Source organism: Schistocerca americana, chromosome 3, assembly GCF_021461395.2.
Source record: "Schistocerca americana isolate TAMUIC-IGC-003095 chromosome 3, iqSchAmer2.1, whole genome shotgun sequence".
Taxonomy (NCBI): Eukaryota; Metazoa; Arthropoda; class Insecta; order Orthoptera; family Acrididae; genus Schistocerca; species Schistocerca americana.
In genome coordinates this window covers 385,737,786-385,761,064 of record NC_060121.1, presented here as the reverse complement: position 1 = coordinate 385,761,064, position 23,279 = coordinate 385,737,786, and the positions used below count along the sequence as shown (strand labels likewise).

The window sequence follows — 23,279 nt, the reverse complement described above, 5'->3', positions numbered from 1 at the left end:
TACTCCTACAGACTCTCCACTGTGGAGGGACATAGGAAGAATGGAAGCAGGAGAGTCGCAAACTGATGTGGCCTGATGGCGTTCAGATCACCGGACAACCACGCCATCCGTGACATCAGACACTTGTTAGGCGGGCTACTGCTCACAGGGAAGTTCCACACCACCAGTCCCCTTGTACATAGTCACAGACGGTGCAATATGGCACAGAGAAGACTCCTACAGACCCTCCACTGTGGAGGGACATAGGAAGAATAGAAGCAGGAGAGTCGCAAACTGATGTGGCCTGATGGCGTTCCGATCACTGGACAACCACGCCATCCATGACATCAGACACTTGTGAGGCGGGCTACTGCTAGCAGCGTAGTTCCACACCAAGAATCTCCTTGTACACAGTCACAGACGGTGCAATATGGCACAGAGATGACTCCTACAGACACTCCACTGTGGAGGGACATAGGAAGAATAGAAGCAGCAGAGTCGCAAACTGATGTGGCCTGATGGCGTTCCGATCACCGGACAACCACGCCATCCGTGACATCAGACAGTTGTTAGGCGGGCTACTGGTCGCAGGGTAGTTCCACAACAACAATCACCTTGTACACAGTCACCGATGGTGCAATATGGCACAGAGACGACTCCTACAGACTCTCCACTGTGGAGGGACGTAGGAAGAATAGAAGCAGGAGAGTCGCAAACTGATGTGGCCTGATGGTGTTCCGATCACTGGACAACCACGCCATCCGTGACATCAAACACTTGTTAGGCGGGCTACTGCTCGCAGGGTAGTTCCATACCAACAGTCACCTTGTACACAGTCACAGACGGTGCAATATGGCACAGAGAAGACTCCCACAGACTCTCCACTGTGGAAGGACATAGGAAGAACAGAAGCAGGAGAGTCGCAAAATTGTTGTGGCCTGATGGCGTTCCGATCACCGGACAACCACGCCATCCGCGACATCAGACACTTGTTAGGCGGGCTACTGGTCGCAGGGTGGTTCCACACCAACAATCACCTTGTACACAGTCACAGACGGTGCAATATGGCAGAGAGAATACTCCTACAGACTCTCCACTGTGGAGGGACATAGGAAGAATGGAAGCAGGAGACTCGCAAACTGACGTGGCCCAATGGCGTTCCGATCACCGGACAACCACGCCATCCGTGGCATCAGACACTTGTTACGCGGCCTACTGCTCGCAGGGTAGTTCCACAATAACAATCACCTTGTACACAGTCACAGACGGTGCAATATGGCACAGAGAAGACTCCTACAGACTCTCCACTGTGGAGGGACATAGAAAGAATAGAAGTAGGAGAGTCGCAAACTGATGTGGCCTGATGGCGTTCCGATCACCGGACAGCCACGCCATCCGTGACATCAGACACTTGTTAGGCAGGCTACTGGTCGCAGGGTAGTTCCACACCAACAATCACCTTGTACACAGTCACAGACGGTGCAATATGGCAGAGAGAAGACTCCTACAGACTCTCCACTGTGCAAGGACGTAGGAAGAACAGAAGCAGGAGAGTCGCAAAATTGATGTGGCCTGATGGCGTTCCGATCACCGGACAGCCACGCCATCCGTGACATCAGACACTTGTTAGGCGGGCTACTGGTCGCAGGGTAGTTCCACACCAACAATCACCTTGTACACAGTCACAGACGGTGCAATATGGCACAGAGAAGACTCCTACAGACTCTCCACTGTGGAGGGACATAGGAAGAATAGAAGCGGGAGAGCCGCAAACTGATTTGGCCTGATGGATTAATGTGAATCGTTCTGTCGTTTCTCGGATGAGGCGGCAGTTTATAGAGAGCGAGACAGGGCCGACATCAGAAAGAGAGGGCTGTTATTTGGTTGTAAAGGCACGACGGTACCATTGTAATACTGCACTGCAACTTAGATCTGACCTCGCAGCATCCCCCGGACGAGTTATATCGAGGGAAACGGAACACAGAAGGCTTCAGCAGAGTGGCCTTTATTGTTGGGGACCTGCTGTCTGTTTACCTCTGGCGTGTCTTCGTAGAAGGGAACGTCTAGAGTTGAGGTGTCAACATGACAACTGTAGGGTTGAATGGTGGGCCAAAGTTCTCTCCACAGATGCGTGCCATTTGGTCTGGAGAGTGATACTCGATGGATTCGCATCTGGAGGGCAGAACAGGACTTCGGGACCCAGAAGTTGTGGAAAGAGATCGATGTCGAGGAGGATCCCTAATATTGTGGGCACGGATTATGTTGACCACTTGAACACATTCACATGAAATTGTATCGGTGAATCAGCAAGATTTAACTGCTGTGAGGTACCTTGAGGAGATGTTGGGATCTCATGCTCTGTTGTTGCGAGGTGCTGTGTGCTCGAACTTCGTACTGATGGACGATAATGCACAACCTCATAGAGCATGGATAGTTAGCGTTTTTTTGGAAACGAAAGATATTGCATGCATGGCGTGGCCTGCTCGCTCTCCCAGTTCGAAACCCATAGAGCACGTCTGGGGTGCATTAGCGAGACTGGTTGCATCACGTCAGCATCCACCAACCACTCTCCACGACTTGTGAGCAGTGCTGCCGGTAGAATGGGCGTTACTGCCTCAACATGAGATTGGTGACGTCATTCACAGAGCGTCCCGTCATCCCGTCATTGTCAGGCCTTTACTGGTGCCAGAGGTGGTCACACCCCATACTGAGCACATTAACCAGTTGTCAGAATATGTGTGCAAATCCGTAAATTGTAAGAAAACAAAAAACATTTCTTGTCTACCGTTATGCATGTTGCACTTGATTACGTTCTGTATTTTTTACATTCTTTCAACTTTACTTTCACCTGTTTATACTGTTTTGTGGCAAAATAAACGCAACCTTGCAAAATTCCCGTCTTTTGCTTTAACTTTGGACATCAGTGTATCCTGTAGTTACTGATGTTAAAGACAGGCCGCGATAATTGAGGCAAGGTTTACGGAAAATTAAGATACCTTAATAGAACTTGTCGAGCTAGTAATGGCGTTCGACAACATTAAACATTCAAGATGTTAGACATTCTGAGGAAAATAGATTCAAGCTACAACGATAGATAATATTCAGTATGTGTAAGTGACAGTCAAATGAAAATGAGACAGATGGAATAAAGTAGAAAAACTGTTTATTATTTCAAAAATAGTCGCCAAAACTTTTAAGACATTTATTCAAGTGTCAGAAAAGCCGGTCAATCTCTTCATGGAAAAATGTTAACGCTTGACTACGGAAGCATGATTGTACCCAGACGTGCACCTCTTGGTCAGAATAAATCGATACGAATGTCTTTCTTCAGGGCTTCAAAAATGTGGAAATCGGATGCGGAGAGATAGGGACTGAATGGAGGACGTGTAAGGGCTTTCCAGCCAAACGTCTACTGCGTAGTCGAAACAGCAGCTCCGGTAAAGTCATGATGACCTTTTTCTTCGACTGCAAGGCTTCACCGCTCATTGACTTTCCGGAAAGCTGCACGAGAGTTAATGCACCGAGGTACGTGGACACTTTGCGAAACTGAAGCACGCTTTCTAGTCCAAACGCACAGGAATGTTCAAGGACTGCATCATTTTGATATAGGATCATTCCCGCCAACATGTTGCCAAGACTGTTTCGACAACTTGGCATAAGCTTCGCTGAAACTCCTTACACGTCCTCCATACAGTCCTGGTCTCTTCCCATGCGATTTCCATATTTCTAGAGCCCTGAAGGCAGACATACGTACCGAGCGGGGAAGCCGCGCGGTCTAGGGCGTTTTGTCACGGACCGGGCGGCTCCCCCCATCGGTGATTCGAGTCCTCCCTCGGGTATGAGTGTGTGCGTTGTCCTTAGATTAAGTTACTTTAAGTTAGATTAAGTAGTGCGTAAGCTTCTTAGGGACATCGGCAGTTTGGTCCCATAAGACCTTACCACAAATTTCCAATTTCCATGGACCCTGCATGTCAAAATGGTTCAAATGGCTCTGAGCACTATGGGACTTAACATCTATGGTCATCAGTCCCCTAGAACTTAGAACTACTTAAACCTAACTGACCTAAGGACAGCACACAACACCCAGCCATCACGAGGCAGAGAAAATCCCTGACCCCGCCGGGAATCGAACCCGGGAACCCGGGCGTGGGAAGCGAGAACGCTACCGCCCTGCATGTCAGCAGGGGACTGTTGAAGCCGTTGGAGACGCTGCAATGGTGTGGGCCGTGTGCAGTTGGAGTGATATGGGACCCCCGATACGTCTAGATACGCCTCTGACAGGCAATACGTACGTCAACGTCCTGTCTGATCACCTACATCCATTCAAGTCCATTGTGCATTTCGACGGACTTGGGCAATTCCAGAACTACAATGCGACACCCCACACGTCCAGAACTGCTACAGAGTGGCTCCAGGAACACTCTTCTGAGTTTAAAGACTTCCATTGGCCAGCAGACTTCCCGGACATGAGCATTATTGAGCATATCTGGGATGCCTTGCAACGTGCTGTTCAGAAGAGATATTTATCACCTCGTACTCTTACGGACACTTCTGCGTGCTCGCGGGGACGCTACACGATATAAGGCAGGTGTACCAGTTTGTTTGGCTCTTCAGTGTACATGATTAGTTGTGCTCCTTACGCATCTGAGCCTCTTGTAATTTGAAAAGTATGGGGGAGGCACTGGCAAATTGTGTCTGGATAGGTGAAAGTATTCCGCGTAATAAACAATGGTCCTGGTTTGAGACCCAGTCAAGTACAAAGTTTTGGAAGTTTTGGAAATTTTTTGTAGCATGTACGTTCTGCTTGAGAGTGAAGCAATTTAAAATAGAGTATGAAAACTGTATAAACATCAGATTTAATTAATGCAAATGAAGAGTCAGAAATTCCCATCATATCGTTAGCTACGTTTTCAATAGATGGATTTGTGTTATTTAGAAATTATAATCCCCTTCAATGAGAATCCACAAGAAAAGGTAGTTATTAAAAGATAGAAAATCGTAATAATACTTAAGACCAAATTCCTCCAGATAATAAATATTTTCATCAAAAACTTTGTCGTTGTATGGCATACTGAAAGCTTTTCAGCTTTGGTCTTTTACACTGAAAATACAATGAACCAGAAAAAAAACACTCCTTCTTCAGGCGACGAGTGGCCTAGCGGGACCATCCGACCGCCGTGTCATCCTCATACGAGGATGCGGGTAGGAGTGGCGTGGGGTCAGCACACCGCTCTCCCGGTCGTTACGATGGTATTCTTGACCGAAGCCGCTACTGTTCGGTCGAGTAGCTCCTCAGTTGGCATCACGAGGCTGAGTGCACCCCGAAAAATGGCAACAGCGCATGGCGGCTGGATGGTCACCTACCCAAGTGCTGGCCACGCCCAACAGCGCTTAACTTCGGTGATCTCACGGGAACTGGTGTATCCACTGCGGCAGGGCCATTGCCCAATAGACCAGAGGAATACCGAATTTGGATGTCTTGCACGGCGTTGAAGAACAGACATGTGCTCAAGAGGACGTAATGGAAAGATTGAAATTTATTACTGTCAGTGTGATCACACACAAGTTCCTATAAGACGATTAGTAATTGCGATTTCCTGTTCCGGCAGAAAAGGTCTAATTATCTTTATTCCCTTCGTTGATTCTATCTATCATTTACATATGTATTCCTTTCGTTGAAAATACGAAGTTTCTGTAGTTAGCACTTACCTTAGCATTTCTCCCCTTCTGCAGAAGGTCACATTTCTGTTCATCTGATCTCTCATGCTTTTCAGCGTTGTCGTCCGACGTGTTAAGACGACTGTAATTTACATTCTCTGTGCTTCGCGTGATAAAGTCGTGTACGAACTTTGCCTCCACTAAGTCTATCATAGATCCTTTTTTCGTTCCAGTTTGATTTTCTTCGTGTGTTTCCTCTGGGTTGCCAGTTTGTACTGAGGAGTCTTCATTGCTTTCTACGCTCTGATAACTCTCCGAATATTTTATAGGTCTCATAACTGCCATTCCAGGGAACAACAGAAGACTGATTGCGAACAGTATACCCTGCGTCATTCTGAAGCCGACCGACGCTACGAGTCTCTGCGCCACGACCGGGATGCCGACGGTCCCCAGCCCCACGACGAACTGCACCAGGCCCATCACGAAGGTCCTCCTGCGGTCGAAGTAGCTGTTGAAGCACGTGAACGTGGCCGGCATTATCAGTCCTATACCGATACCTGGAACAATGTATCCAACCATCAGTTCTTCTGTAGCGACTCATCATCCTTCTACTATATAGTACTTTCTACATCTGTAAGACAGCTACTTTTCGTGCATTAGAGCTACTAGTACAAGTAGAACCATTGAGCCCTGACTTAGTGTAACTAAACCTTGTTATAATGAAGGTCATGATCCAACGAATAAATTTTATAACGCTATGTTATAACAATGAAAAAGAAAATTAAGAGAGTAGCCCACATTTACATATATCTCGCCATTTAAGGAATGGTGGACGTAGGATTCATATTGGAACATTAGTGAACTAAAAGACCACTCGTAACAACTACCAGGATTAGTAAGCGTAATACCGATCATTTTATGATCGATCATTGCTATAGTGTTGGGCACCCCTCCCTATAATTGCAATAGTCAAATTTGGATAGTGAACAGCTGCTGATAATACACCTCAAAATCATTTGAATAAGGTGCATTTCGAAAGATCTGAAAATACATGGTGTGTTAAATGACACTGAACGCACTGACTTAATTCATGGCGTAAAATAGGAAAACGTACAATTACAGTCTCAGCCAAATCTTTTCTCCATTTACCGACTCGTCATTAAGACCTGCCTTCACAGATGTAATCCCGTGCAAAGAACGGTGTATTTTTTACTATAAATAAGGGGAAACCATCTGAGAACTGAAATGCTTTATGAGCTTTGTTAAGTGAAGCTTAAGTAGACAAAGGCAGGAATTTGCCACATGTGAACACGAAATGACGGCACACAAAGCATGCTTCAAAATGTACGTAAATATTCAATAAATGTCTTTGGACAGTGGAAATGATAATTAAAATATGCTGTTAGATTGTACTGGGTGGTTGTAGTTATGTGCAGCTATTCACGAAGGTCTATTGTTGGTCTGTAATTGTCGTATGGCAGCGAAACTTTGTAGATATGCTAATGAGCTAATGAGGAACAAACTTGCGATGGAAAAAAATTAGTTCCAAGTTTGGCCACTAGCTGCAAATCTGGCGCTGTGCGGCATCTCGTCAACGTCTGTGATGCTCATACTAAACAAACAGTATAAGCGACGATTAATAATAAAATTACATTACGCCTTTCTCACTTGTTTGACCTTTTCTGCCCCCATCTCTTTCCTAATCCATTACATATGGAAACATTTCTATATGTCTTTCCTGCATTCACAGTACCAGATTTGCACCTGGTGATCAAATTTGAACTTTTTTTTTCCAGCGTAAATCGGTACTGGATTACCACATTAGAATATCTAGCAAGTTGCGTTACCAAATGATAATTACAGCCCACATTTGACCTCTGTGAGTAGCTGCACTTTAACTGTAACCACCTGGAATAATTGTTCCCAAAATCGAGTTAGTAGCGATCACAAGCTGCACATTAACTGAGTGTGTTAGCAATCGCAGAGACTTAAATATGTTTATGTGATATCTTTAAAGGCATAAATGAATTGATGAAGAAAGTGATTGAGTTGACTGCAAAATGTTGCGAGTAGTAAGATAGGAAAGCGATTCTGTAACCAACTTCAGGCTCAATGAATTCACAGAGACGCGAATTTTTTAACATTGCGTACTTGGATACAAGCTCGCCTAAGAAATTAATAACAAGTTGCCTACACGAAATTAGTGAAAATAAAGTCATGGAACACGAACGCTACGTTGCTGAATTGTTAGCAAAATATTGGCAATGAAGAGACACCTGAATAACCGCAAATAAACGCAACGGTCTCACCGCTGACTGCAAACACGCAGTACCGCATCTAACATCCTGCTATAACCAGACTCTCGACCGCAACAGACTGTATCAAGGCGAACCGCAGGTGTCAACTTTTAACCGCCAATGCAGTGATCGGCTCAAGGCGCCCGGAAGCCGTCAGAGGTGATCATGCTTCCTCTACAACAGCCCAGAGAGACAAATTCAAATAATTTATGCTGTAGGCTATATACTGATACTGGTTACAGAAACATCTTTGCCAGGTACCAGCAGAGGAAAGTTCGCGAGTTACTGACCGAAAAATGTTAACAAACTGAAAGAGGCCATCTAACATGCAACTTTCACATTGTTGGAGACAGGGAAAAAGCATCTCCTTATCTTCCATACGATAATGGCAAGAAACAAAACCGTTAGATGACTTAAGATTCTGACTACAGTTTGAAATTTTCAAATAGCAGGTGAAAACCATACACCTTCAGCTGCTGTTACGCTAAAGACCTATTTGTTCAAGTAGTGTCCGCCCCGATAGCTGAATGGTCAGCGTGACGGACTGCTGTCCTCAGGGGCCCGGGTTCGATTCCCGGCTGGGTCGGGGAGCTTCTCCGCTCAGGGACTGGGTGTGGTGTTGTCTTCATCATCATTTCAACCCCATACGGCGCACAGGTCGCCCAATGTGGCGTCGAATGTATGAGGGTGAGTCAAATGAAAACCTTAAATTTGTAATAACAAATCTAAATTTAACGCCGTTATCCTTTAAGTTGGTAAACGTACTACAAACAGCGTGCAGAATGGCCTGTAGGTGGCAGCATAGTGCAGATGCACACATACCGTCGCAGTATCAGTATAAAGATGGCCGCCCCACTTGTGACTTGTACCAGGGAAGGACGGCGTTCTGTTATTCGGTTTTTGCGTAGTGAAGGTGTGAAACCTATTGAAATTCATCGACGAATGAAGGTTCAGCACGGTGATGCATGTTTGTCACAGCAGCAAGTCTACGAATGGAGTAGGAAGTTCGCAAATGGTGTGACTTCAGTGGAAGATGCTCCTCGTCCAGGTCAGGCACAACGAGTTGTGACTCCACAGAACATTGCACCAATTGAAGCCATAGCGGAAGAAAACCGCCGAGTGACACTGAATGACATTGCAACATGTTTACAGATTAGTCATGGGTCAGCACACCACATTGTGCATGATGTGCTCCAGTTTCACAAAGTGTCTGCAAGATGGGTGCCACGGCAGCTGACTCCTGAAATGAGAGAACTACATGTTGATGCTTGTGAAGAACTTCTTCGGCGCGTTGAAGGAGAAGGTGATGGCTTCCTTGCAAGAATGGTTACTGGGGACGAATCCTGGGTTCCACCAACCTGCATTTTGAGTGTCTTCCTCATCCACCATACTCACCAGACCCTGCACCAAGTAATTTCATATGTTTGGGCCACTCAAAGATGCATTGGGAGGAGAGAAGTTCCGTTCTGATGAAGAGGTACGCCACGCGGTGCATGAGTGGTTGCGCGAACTACCAAAAGAAATTTTTACTAAAGGAATTTATGCACTTTGTATGCGCGGGGGACCTGCATTGAGCGCGGGGGAGATTATGTTGAAAAGTGATACAGCTTTGTACCACTTCTGCGCAATAAATAATATTTAAAAAATATTTAAGGTTTTCATTTGACTCACCCACGTAATAAGACCTGCACCAAGGCGGCCGGACCGGCCCCCTAAGGGGCCTCCCGGTCAATGACGCCATACGCTCATTTCCATTTTTTTTTTTTTCAATAGTTCTAAATTAGTACGGTCTGTTAGTATCCTCTGCTTTTCGTATTTACTATATAATACAATCGTGTGTTCTTTCACGATATTTGTCGTATGCAGTCCTTGATGATAGAATTAAGACACTCGAAAGAAAATACTCGCGTTACCACTCAGTGGATCTTATTAGAAGAGAAAAGTTTGTTTTGAATGAGTCGCATGGAAGATTCGTATACCCTGAGATGACGAAAGTCATAGTATAACGATATGCACATATACAGATGGCGGTAGTGTCGTATATACACGGTATAAAAGGGCATGACATTGGCGGTACTGAAATTTGTACTCAGGTGATTCACGTGAAAAGGTTGCCGACTTGATTGTAGCCGAACGAAGGAAGTTAAACAGACTTTGAACGAGGAGTGGTAGTTGGAGCTAGACGTATTTGACATTCTGTTTCGGAAATCGTAAGGGAGTTCAATATAACGAGATCAAGAGTGTGCCGACAATACCAAATTCCATGCATAACCTCTCACAACGGACAAAGCAATGACCGACGGCTGTCATTTAACGACAGACAGCAGTGGCATTTGCGTGGAGTTGTCAGTGCTAACAGACTAGCAACACTGCGTGAAATAACCGCAGAAAGCAGTGTGGGACGTACGACAAACGTATTCCTTACAACAGAGTGGCGAGATTTGGCGTTAATGGGCTATGGCAGTAGACGACCGACGAGAGCGCCATTGCTAACAGCGCGACATCGTCTTCAATGCCTCTCATGGGCTTGTGACCCTAAACGACTGGAAAACAGTGGCCTTATCAGGTGAGACCCGATTTCAGTTGGTAAGAGCTATGTTCGGGTTCGAATGTGGCGCACACCCGGCGAAGCTCTGGAGCCAAATTGTCAACAAGATACTGTGCAAGCTGGTGGTGGCTTCGTAAACGTGCGAACTGTGCTTACGTGGAATAAACTGGGTCCTGGTTGTGTTCGGTTATTTATGGACTTCATGTTCCCAAACAACGATGGGATTCTTATGGATGACAATGCGTCATGTCAATGAGTTACAGCTGTTCGTGACTGGTTTGAAGATCATTCTGGAAAATTCGAGCGAATGATTTGGCCAGCCAGATCGCCCGACAACACTTTAGCAATTATGGACGGCTTCAGAGGCAGCGTGGCTCAGCATTTCTTTAGAGGACTTCCAACGACTTGTTGAGTCCACGCCACCTTGAGCTGCTCCACTGCGCCGTGGAAAATGAGGTCCGATACGATATTAGGAGGCATTCCATGACTTTTCTCACCTCAGTGTATATTGTTAAATAGTAGTTATCCTATTACACGTCCTTGGGCTACCCTAGAAATTACGTTTATGTATGTCATTTTTTTCTGTTAATAGCGAATGTTGGTTCCTATCTGCCAGAAAGTCTTGAACACAGGTGCAAATCTGGATCGTTACTCGGTAATCTCGTAGTTTCTTCACTAAATGGCAGGGCTAGATTGTACCCAATGCTTTCTTGAAATCAAGGGATGCGGCATCAATCTGAGCACAGCCCTCTACAGCGATGTGGATCTCTTGGAGGAACAGAGCGACCCGGGCTTCGCAAAATGTCTATCTGGGAATCCATGTTGATTTTTATACAGGAGAGCTTCGTTCTCCAGAAACGTCTTACTAAGTGAGCATAAAACATGTTCCGTAACTCTAGGTCAGAGGCACGTGCATCTATCCTACGACCCTCCTTGGCAACGGGAACGGCCTGCGCTATTCTTCAATCTCTAGGTATCCGAACATTAACAGAAGCGAGGTGCCACTCACGCACCGCCCTACCACACACTGACAATAAGAGACAGTACGTCAGAGCGGATTGCTGACTCTGATGGCGCTGCGGAGGAGCTACGGCTCTGTGCCAGAGGTGTAAAAATTCTCCTTCCAACCTGCCTACCCATATCTCTGTCGCAACCATTCAAGTATCTCAACCTTTCGCAACGGAGACATAAGAGTACATGTGTACTAACAAGTGACGTCTGTCAGCTCGAACAGCAATCGGTATTTAAACATCTGTATACAGACCCATCTCACATTTCTAATCACGCCTGCGAATGCGTATGACTATGTTTCTCTTGGTTTGTACACAACAGCGCATGCAATCTTGTAGGAGAAGGAGGGGGGGGGGGGGGGGTGTTAACAAGCCACTCAGTCAGTTACCTCAGCTAGTAGTTGACGTGTCTGGTACACGTGTGTCACCACTGTCATCCCTATACAGCAAAGAAGAACGAAACCATTAATGTTTGGAACGTTTTAAGTATTGAGGTATTCGAGTTAAGTTGGCATTATCGTACGGGAGACGGTGCAGGATTATTCAGAAACATGAATATTCATTTCACTGCTCAACGGAAGTTACATTGGATAGGACAGTGAATGATGAAAACGACTTCATAGACGATAACGCGATTAATAGTGTTCAAGTTTGTAGTACTAATGACAGTGGCGAAAACAGTATTCCTCAAAGAGAGGCTAACTCTTCTGGTGACTATTAACTTTCACTAGAAAAGGAATCCCGACAAAATTTTCCGAATAACATCTAGAATGTATTTGTGATGATCATCATACGCCTCTACGGAGAGTCGCGACCTACAGCTATTACTGAACAGACATCCACATAAAAAAATCACATCGAATATCAGAGTAATATTAGATTATGCAAGAAAAAAGTCATAATGAACACCCATTTTGAGGATACTAGACAATCAAAGAACTGGAGATAACACATTCTATCCCAATTTATCACAGCAAGGAATGATGGAAGATGTGCCCATCATTGGCACTTGGAATTTTGAGCAATTGCAAAAAGCAAGAGAAATTGGACGGACAAAGCTTAAATGTCCTGCAGCTTTCACAGCACGTCTCAAGAAAGAATGCAGAATAGGCCGTACACGCGTCACTGCTTTCGTGACAGTCACACGTGCACAGATAGACCAAGATATTCGCCAGTTTGAGGCCCATTTTGTCAAAGAAGTAAACCTGAAAGCTGCAGGTTTCCAGATATAGCCACACTACTCGTCGAACACTGATCAAGGTGGGTTACTTTATGAACTAACTTCTGGTGCGGCACTATTTTTTTTTAAAAAAAAAAAAAGGGGGGGGGGGGGGGGAATCAACAACTTCATTGGACCAGTCTGCAGACAATACAACCCACAGTTATACAATAGATGTTGGGCTTTCGATTAGTGGACATCTGACAAAAAACTGTATATTCTTCTCTGGAAAAAAAGTGGGAACTACCCAAAACATCACTTGTTAATGACACTGTCGAAAATAACTGGAAGTGTATACTGCTTTGTGATTCTTGCAGATCACACAAGGAAACAACAAAAGTAAATGGTGCATTTGCCGGTAAAGACATTGGATACATGATCATGCCGCCAAAAACACCAAAGTAAGTACAGCATTTGTACGTGTATTTCTTCCGGAAATATAAAATATATGCAAGAAGAAAACATACTCTATAAGGTCTCTTTGCACTGACTTCGAGACTAAATTAGGATACAGAATTTTCATAATGAAAGTGCTTTATATTATTCATAACCAGCTGTCTATTCCAGTGTACTAGCCTACACTTCAGTACTCCTGGCAAGTGGCTGGATACAATACTCCAGTACATGTTGCTGAATTCAAGAATGTGATTCAAGTGGCATTTGATTTTACAGCTCAGGAATGTGATTCTGAGGACTCTCTAGATAGTGCTTGCGCCTAATGAGCCTGTTGTGATTCTGTATATTGTTTCACGCATTTTGTTGTGGAGCCTCATGTACACTTTTAAAGTTCGATGGTGGGAAAACTAAGAGTAACACAATAGTATGCTTTCACCATCCTAATCACAATGGTGCGTAAAGCTTCTAAATACTATTGGAAGACTGAATTCCTTTTCGATCCGGGAGACTTTCCTTGTAAGCAAAGTGGTTAAGGCAGGCCAAGTACGGTTTCCGCTAGCCTGGCAAGCTTCACGGTAACCGTTCAACCTGCAACGCCAGCGCCTGAAAACATGCTGCACTTTCAATCCATCGCGACTAAAGAATTGTCAGGTATATGAGTCCGTTGGTAGTTTTACTGCAGCTCATTTATCACAACGGTAGGGGCAGCAAAATGAACAACTCAGACTTAAAGGAGACTGAGAAGAAATTAAGAGCTGGTAAATATATATCAGCTACGAAACAGAGTGCAAGTGTAGCAGGTTCAAATAAATCGGGAGGCGTATCGCAATGCAGATTGTGTAAAATCTTGCTAAACACTCATTCGGAATCCTCGAGTATGTTACGACTTGTCTGTAAATTAGACCAGCAATTTCCTCATTACATAAATATTTTGAAAAAGGACAAAGACTTAGTGGCTGACAAGTGTGTGGCCATTTAGCAGTAACGTGAGTTGCTGTCACGTCTTCGTATGAAGCAATTATATAACGATTGGAATTCACGATATCCAGTGATTTATGGTGCTATACGACAAGTTTGTTTATTTGGTTAAAAGAAACGTATGGGACCTGAAGATAGCAAAATGAAATGCCAAAACTAGTCGGTTTCAGAATAAAATAAAATATCTTTAAGTATACGGCTGTTGGTGAAGTTTATTGACATTGAAAATTGTTGAGGAACAGTGATTCAGCCTCCACGGAAACCTAAACCTCCGTCGTTCACTGTACACTGTCCAGGAAAATCAGCCACCTATTCGAACAACTGGTTGCCATCCACGACAGTGATTCACACCCAGAAGTTCACCTTCCTCGAAATGAAATCTGCAATATCAAGTTGCCTTCTCTCAAAGATTACAAAGTAGTATTAAACTCACAAGGGGAGGCCACGACGTTCGTATCATGTATTTACTGAAGACTGTGTACACATTTAGTAGTCCATTCGGAGAAGATAATGTACAAGTAATGAGTATTTTCAACATTTCGCGCCCTGTCAGCAACTGTATAAATATTAATTTTAATTTTAATAGCTAGCTGAGGCTTTCGGTTACTAATACAAGTAATGAGGCCTACTACTTAGGCGATTTCGAGAAAATATCAAGATAAGTTTTACGCGTGAATGTTGCACCGGTGCGATGGACGAATGCATACGAGGTGGCGGTGGTCACGTTGTTAGCGTTCTAGACCGTAATCGGTGTATCGCTGGCTCGAGCTATGCTAACTGGGTTTAATTTACATTTTGCGTTGCACATGGTTTGAATCCAAATTGTCAGAAGAAAGAGAATGTTTTCAAAATGTCAATACTAAAAAAACCTGAATACTTCTTCTGTATGCGGGAAAACTGAATTCATTATTCATTTGATGTAGTAGATGCCATTGTAATTTATGTTTTCCATGTCCCTACGAACAGTGTGATCCTACAACTTATAATGTCGATAGCATATCCAACGATTCAACTAGATGTACTGAAATTATCCTTTTTTCTAAAATCTACCTCCCCTACTGTTACAATATTCAGGTCATTGAAATAGATGTGGTATACACGTAATACACAGTTCTGATAATTCATCTACGCAGTTCATTAGTTACTATTGCCCAAAAGTAGTCGGGAGATTAGAAGTGGAGGAGCACTGAATTAGATCACGGACAAACAAGCTTTCCAACCTGTCTGTTGAAGATAAAAAGCGGCATGATTATACACCAAAAAGTTACGCAAAATAAAACGCTTCAGGTGGACTATAGCATCTGTGAAACTGATACGAAAGTGAAACTCTGGCTGATTTCAACAGTAAGTTCACATTGACCATTGACCCAATGGATGCGTAACACATCAACCTCCTCGCTGAGCTACTAACAACATTCCTCGGTGAACGAGCAAAAGACATTATAGGATCAATAACACCACAGGCAGCCAAGAAATAGGTAAACTCCCTTGATGTCTAAACAGCAGGATGCCTGGATAAAACATCGACCGTCTGCAGCAATGGACCATCTGGGATTAATCTTCGCTGAAGTATTCAGTTGCATGAAGCCTGAGAGCGGGTCGAGGTCGCTGCGATTCCGAAGCCTGACATGGATGGGAGACCACCAAAGAGCTGTCAACCAAAAAGCATTCCTTCTGGGCAGACAAAATTGTTTGAGAAGCTATAAGTAATGCGTCTCAAGAAGCACAATGAAGTGCATGGGCTCTTCCCTGAAGATCAGTTCGGTTTCCGACGTGGCTAACCCACTACTCGCCAGCTCCTACGGCTAGTAGAATAAGCTATTCAAGCCATGGAATGTCATGAGTATTCCATCTTCCTTGATGTTTCATTAGCTTTTGATTCTGTGTGGTACTAGGGCTTCTTACACAAATTACTTGTACAATAGATCCTCACGTCACACTTCAAGTTACGAGGGCTGTTCGGAAAGTCTTGAAATGAAAACCACAGTGAAAATCAAATCTTTCTTATTCGCAACAGTTAGCTACACATTCCAACTACCTCTCTAAACAGTCGCCGCCCCGACTTAGACATTTGTTGTGGCGTTGTACAAATTTTTCAGTACCCTGGTCACAGAAAGCAGCCACCTGTGCTTTCCTCTACTTCTCTACGCTGGTCCGTCTTTCGTTATTTGCGCCAAAATATTGTATTCGTAACCAGCGGTTCATGTGAGCAGAGATGAACAACGGAGGAAGCCAATTAAGGGCTGTATTGTGTGTGATTAAAGACTTCGCATCGAAAACGCAGGAGCGTCTTCATTGCCCCTGCAGAATGCGACTGAAAATTGTCTTGAAGAAAGAGACCCATGACATTTATGTAATGTGGGCTGCATAGCTTCAGGTGAAATCTCCCGCCAGACTCACATACTTGACGGGAGACACCGTTCTACACTGTTGATCTACGTGATCAGTTTGTGCTCTGAACGGAAAAGAACGACGCGAAGCGATCGATAGGCACACTAAAGACACTGCCCAACACAGCTGCGCAAAGCTCCATCGGATTTTCACTGTGGTTTCCATTTCGTGCCTAATTGGACCTTACTCTCCGAATACACCTCGTACTACGGAGTTATCTGCAAGGTAGATGTTTCCATATAAGGGCTGACGACAGAGTCGCCAGTCATCGTCTGATCCCGGGAGGTCTGAACTCGGCTGACTGTTGTACATGCTCTGCACAATGGACCTACATCAGACTGAGGTAAAACCAACATTGTATGATGACGACACTCCAGTGTTCACGTACAGCATGAAGGCCGACATGGAGCGCCGGCGACTTCAGTAGGTAGCCGACAACTTCTCCTAGTGGGCAGGAAAATTACGGCTCTCACACAACTCCCCGAAAAGTCAGAGTATTGTAATCACTCAGAAGGTGGTGACTAAAGACTTACAAAAAATAGAGGTGTAGGTTGAACACGTCCGGTAGTCCTACAGGAAAGTATCTTGGCATCATGTCTGACTGGAGACTGACATGGAACCAACACTTTATCCAGATAACTGAGTGAATTTTATGCTATTTTAAACCTCAAGTTTTCTCCGCCATGTCACCTCCGGTGGGTTCACGATATACACTGAAGAGCCAAAGAAACTGGTAGACCTGCCTAATATCATGTACTGTCAAATCGAGCACTCAAAAGTGCCGCAACACGACGTGGAATAGATTCGTCTAATGTCTGTAGTAGTGCTAGAGTGAACTGACACCATGGATCCTGCAGGGCTGTCCATAAATCCGTAAGAGTACGAGAGGGTAGAGATCTCTTCTGGACAGCACTTGCAAGGCATCCAAGATAGGTTCAATAACGTTCATGTCTGTGGAGTTTGGTGGGCAGCGGAAGTGTTTAAACTCAGAAGAGTGTTCCTGGAACCACTCTGTAGCAATTCTGTACGAGTGGGGTGTCGCAACGTCCTGCCGGAATTGTCCAACTCCGTCGCAATGCACAATGGACATTAATGGATGCAGGTGATCAGAAAGGATGCTTAGGAACGTGTCACGCGTCAGAGCCGTATCTAGAACTTTTTCCAGTCTCAGCGATCTCGGATATTTGATGCTTTACCGGATTCCTGATATTCACGGTACACTCGTGAAATGGTCGGAAGGGAAAATCTCTACTTCATCGCTTCGTCGGAGATACTGCGTCCCATCGCTAGTGCATCTTCAACACCAAGTTTAGACTCACTTAAATCTTAATAGCCTGTCGTTGTAGCAGCAGTTATCGATCTAAAAACTGCGACAGACACTTATTGTCTTATATAGGCTTTGCCGAGCGCAGACCCGTATTCTGCCTGTTTACATATTTCTGTGTTTGAATATCCACGCCTATACGAGTTTCTTTGGAACTTCAGTGCAAAAAGCTACCTTATTGCCAATACTGGAATACGCTGCTGTTGTATGAGGCAGCGCAGTAAAATGGAGCCTACCGATGCTGCAAAAAGTAAAAAACCCACACAGTGGAAGTACCTTCTTAATGTCCTACAATAACTACTCACGAGACAGGTGCGATCCCGATCCTCTGCGATTGCTTCAAGAACTCGACACGACAGTTCTACTACCCACTACCCATATCCGCAATGCAAAATTTCGCACACTGGGCTCCAAGGTCCATCTGTGCAAGATAAAGAAATGGCCTGATCTATCTTGCATGATGAGCATTACTGTGCTACCTGTCGAGCACGAAATAACGACACCAACGACTACAATTAATACCCACAACATCTGTTATACCCAATGTTCCACAGTTCTAGTTACATAAACCGTTACTGCACTAACTGCCCAGCATGAAATAACATCGCCAACGACCCTTCATTGCCCAACACGAAATTAAAACGTCAACGTCTCTAACTACTCAACACGCAACAACAACGCGAACGACTCTTAAGTGCCCAGCACGAAATAACAGCGCCAACGTCCATTAACTGCGCGGGATTAACTAACAGTGCTAACGACTCTAACTGCCAAGCACGAAGTACCAACGCTAACGACTACATTTAATGCCCACGACATCCGTTATGTCTTTCAACGGTGGTGATTATCAATGTTTAACACTTATTTTACGACGCCTGGTGACCGAATGGAGCAGCAGTTCTCGTTTGTGAATTACACACTTGATTGAGGGAGTTCTTCCTAGATGACATGACATTGGTTATCATGTATTTCGCTTTTCCTGTTGTCGGTACATTGCAGTTTGCTTGTTGGCTTGCAGCATTTTGAGCAGTTTAGTTGGTGTACGTTTTGAAGATCAAATTTTTCACATACATATTACTTTTATTTTCAAGTAAGTACACTACTGGCCATTAAAATTGCAACACCAAGTAGAAATGCAGATGATAAACGGATATTCATTGGACAAATACTCGTATAATACTAGAACTGATATATGATTACATTTTCACGCAATTTGGGTGCATGGATCCTGAGAAATCAGTACCCGGAACAACCACCTCTGGCCATAATAATGCCCTTGATACGCCTGGGCATTGAGTCAAACAGAGCTTGGATGGCGCGTACAGGTACAGCTCCCCATGCAGCTTCAACACGATACCACAGTTCATCAAGAGTAGTGACTGGCGTATTGTGACGAGCCAGTTGCTCGGCCACCATTGACCAGACGTTTTCAATTGGTGAGAGATCTGGAGAATGTGCTGGCCAGGTCAGCAGTCGAACGTTTTCTGTATCCAGAAAGGCCCGTACAGGACCTGCAACATGCGGTCTTGCATTATCCTGCTGAAATGTAGCGTTTGGCAAGGATGGAATGAAGGGTAGAGCCACGGGTCGTAACACATCTGAAATCTACGAGTAACGTCCACTGTTCAAAGTGCCGTCAATGCGAACAAGAGGTGACCGAGACGTGTAACCAATGGCACCACATACCACCACACCGGGTGATACGCCAGTATGGCGATGACGAATACACGCTTCCAATGTGCGTTCACCGCGATGTCGCCAAACACGGATGTGACCATCATGATGCTGTAAACAGAACCTGGATTCATCCGAAAACATGACGTTTTGCCATTCGTGCACCCAGGTTCGTCGTTGAGTACACCATCGCAGGCGCTCCTGTCTGTGATGCAACGTCAAGGGTACCCGCAGCCTTGGTCTCCGAGTTGATAGTCCATGCTGCTGCGTACGTCATCGAACTGTTCGTGCAGCTGGTTGTTGTCTTGCAAACGTCCCCATCTGTTGACTCAGGTATCGAGACGTGGCTGCACGATCCGTTACAGCCGTGCGGATAAGATGCCTGTCATCTCGACTGCTGGTGATACGAGGTCGTTGGGATCCCGCACGGCGTTCCGTATTACCCTCCTGAACCCACAGATTCCATATTCTGCTAACAGTCATTGGATCTCAACCAACGCGAGCAGCAATGTCGCGATACGATAAACCGCAATCGCAGTAAGCTACAATCCGACTTTTATCAAAGTCGTAAACGTGATGGTACGCATTTCTCCTCCTTAAGCGAGGCATCACAACCACGCTTCACCAGGCAACGCTGGTCAACTGCTGTTTGTGTATGAGAAATCGGTTGGAAACTTTCCTCATATCAGCACGTTTTAGGTGTCGCCACCGGCGTCAACCTTGTGTGAATGCTCTGAAAAGCTAATCATTTGCATATCACAGCATCTTCTTCCTGTCGGTTAAATTTCGCGTCTCTAGCACGTCATCTTCGTTGTGTAGGAATTTTCATACGTAAATTTATTTCAAGCTATTTACCTGCAGCGCAGTAGTTATGTAAAACAAGTTTGTTTATTTCATATTTTTGTTCCTTTGATCTAGGTTACCGCTGTTAACCACCGTGCAACTGGGACGTAACTTCCATCCAGTATGGCTACGAAGTCTTTTAGTGACGATGAAATTCGAAAACTGCTTATTGAGGACCTTACATCAGACTGAGACTGTGAAATAAGATTGTTTCAAGGCTCTGATAGTGACCCTGCACACGAAGCCAAGTGTGATAATTTTATATTATCATGTTCTGAAGAAAGTAACAATCAATTAGATGATAATTTATCGGAAAGTAATAGTCGTGCGATAATAAATGACCAAAACTCCGTCGATTGATAATTCTTTAGCCTCTGATTCATTTTGTCAGTCCAGGCATGGATGTTAGAGATCACCATTGGTTGTAGCAATAACATTTGTGGCAATTAGTTCTTCAAACGTTCGGTCAGATACACCAGATAATACTGGTACCTCTGCCAGACCTGAAAGTGTACCTGTTGTTCAGAATGATCTTCCAAAATGGAGCGAAAATTTCAGAGTTGTAGCACTGCCTAATTATGTGGAAGAAAGTGGCTCTACAGATGTTTTTACACAGATGTCAAATGCGTCAATACATACAATAGTCTTTTTAATTTTTTAGTGATTTAATGGTAAAAAGAGTGACATTTCACACCAATCTGCATACTACAGAAAAACGAAAGCCTTTCATGCCACCTAGCAAAGACGGGATAAGAGTTTTCTTAGGTATCAATTTATTTCTGTGTATCAAAAGGTTACCAAGTTATTGAGATTATTTGTCTTCATCTCCAGATTTAAACGAGTTATGTATATAAGAGTTGATGACTGTAAAACGATTCAGATTTTCCCTGAGACATACACATTAAAATGCAACTAGATGCCTAAAAGAGGACAACCCAATTTCGACAAGCTTTATAATAGAAGACCACATATTGAAACGTTGAATGAAAGGTTTCCAGAATGTTACCAGTCTTATCAAACAGTAGCGTTTGACGAGTCAGTGGTATAATTTAAAGATAGGATCTGAATGAAGCAGCACATGAGGCACAAGTATGTGAAAAGAGGCTATAAAATATTGATGCTATGTTATGAATCTGCATTTAATTTGAAGTTACAGGTGGATGCTTCAAAATTAGCTAAAGAGAAGTCTGAAATGAGACGGGCTGTATGGGCAGTGACACATTTATGTGAATAACTTTAGCTGAAAATCATGTTTTCAAATGTAATTTCTTCATGTCTTATAGTCCCTTTGTCCTACTAAAAGCCCAGAAAATGTTTACATTTACAGCTGTGAGCCATACACCTAAACTCCTCCCCAAAGTAAAGGAAGATAAAAGGATGAAGTGCTTGGGCTTTTACAGCAGTCAGCAACGATGGTGTAGCATTTTACAAGTGGATGAACAAACGAGTTTTGAACCTGATCTTCACTATCCATGACATAAGTAACACCACAACTGTAAAAAGGAAGGAAGAAGATGGCACAACTACTGTAGTGGTATGCTCCCATGTATCAAATGACTGTAACAGGAGCTTGAATTTCGATGACAATTTTATCGTGTAAAACGAGACTATTCTTGTGATCTGAGAAGTAAAAAATGGTGGAATAGACTTACTGTTTTTCACTTTGCTGATTTGTGTGTTGTGAAAGTATTTATCATCCACAATGAAATTGAGATGGAGCAATTCATGAATAAAGACTTCAGAAGGAAAGTGTATGAAGGACTGCTTTCCAAAGTGATTGTGCACAGTCGCGACGTAAATCAAAACCAGAAGAGAGTAACACTCAATAAACATAGATCACACGTGGACAAACAAATCAGATGCGCAGATGGTGCACATCAGCGAAAACAAGCCACAACTAGAAGATGTACAGTATGTTCCTCTTAGAACCTTGTAGATGTGTTTAATACATATTGTGTCTCTTAGTCTAAGAAAAGACCTGACTTACTTCCGGCAATTTAATTCTCAATAATTGTGTACATCTGTGCTGGTTGCGTAAATAATTTCCTAAGAAATCTGTTTCACTTGGCCTCTCAAAATTTGTCAACAAATGAACAACTAGTGAGTATTACTGGTTGTGGTTAACAAAGGTAACCACAATTTAATTGGCTGTGATTAAAAAAATAGGCAAAATACTGTAAAACAGTATTAAAATAAATTGTTTTGTTTGTTAGAAGTTTTATAATTTTGACAAATCACACGCTTTCCTCTAAAAAAATGTTTCGCCACTCAGGGAGCTATGCCTTGTTCTACACAGTTCTAGTTACGATTGCTCCTCACTGATCATTAAATCCTACAGGGCTAACAATCTGCGAGGTTGTTCACTGATACATTTCATACATTATTAAACAGTTTCAGACATTATTTGTGGGCTTAATATTATGATTTAGCGAGCCAGTCGATGTACGATAGGTTGTTTAAGTGTTCGCCAAACGAGAAGCGTAGTTGTGCAGCCCTGTGAAGACGGTCAGTGTCATCTTGGGGTGCGGGAATGTCCATTACTCATCATGAGGATTTAATACTTCCCATCCCGTGCTAATAATATGTAGTTAATAGTTGTTGTTGAAGTTAATTTGTCAAAGAAATGAATAAATCACTATCGCTAATTGGTCACCTGAAAATAACTGTCCGAACTCTAAGTGTGTACAAGGAAGTTACTCGGAATAAATGAACAAGTTTAGAAGTTTATCATTTGATAATATTCTTCTCGGGTATGCCGCCGGATCATAACGTCTTCATGACACAATATTTCCGCGGTCCATCTGGCCGCCATCTTCAGGTGTGAGTGCTGGTGCACGAACTCGCCGGAGTTCGTGCACCAGCACTCTTACCTGAAGATGGCGGCCAGATGGACCGCGGAAATATTGTGTCATGAAGACGTTATGATCCGGCGGCATACCCGAGAAGAATATTATCAATTATT

At 43.9% G+C, this 23,279-nt stretch overlaps 1 protein-coding gene across 1 annotated transcript in view; it reads right to left on the bottom strand.

The window, feature by feature from the left end:
* The window catches only part of LOC124606102 (monocarboxylate transporter 13-like), an 80,627-nt gene that overhangs the window by 33,861 nt on the left and 23,487 nt on the right, over positions 1 to 23,279 (bottom strand). Inside the window, exon 4 of the mRNA XM_047138068.1 lies at positions 5,689 to 6,194. Coding sequence (XP_046994024.1) covers positions 5,689 to 6,194 — 506 coding nt within the window. The remainder of the gene's footprint in view (positions 1 to 5,688; positions 6,195 to 23,279) is intronic.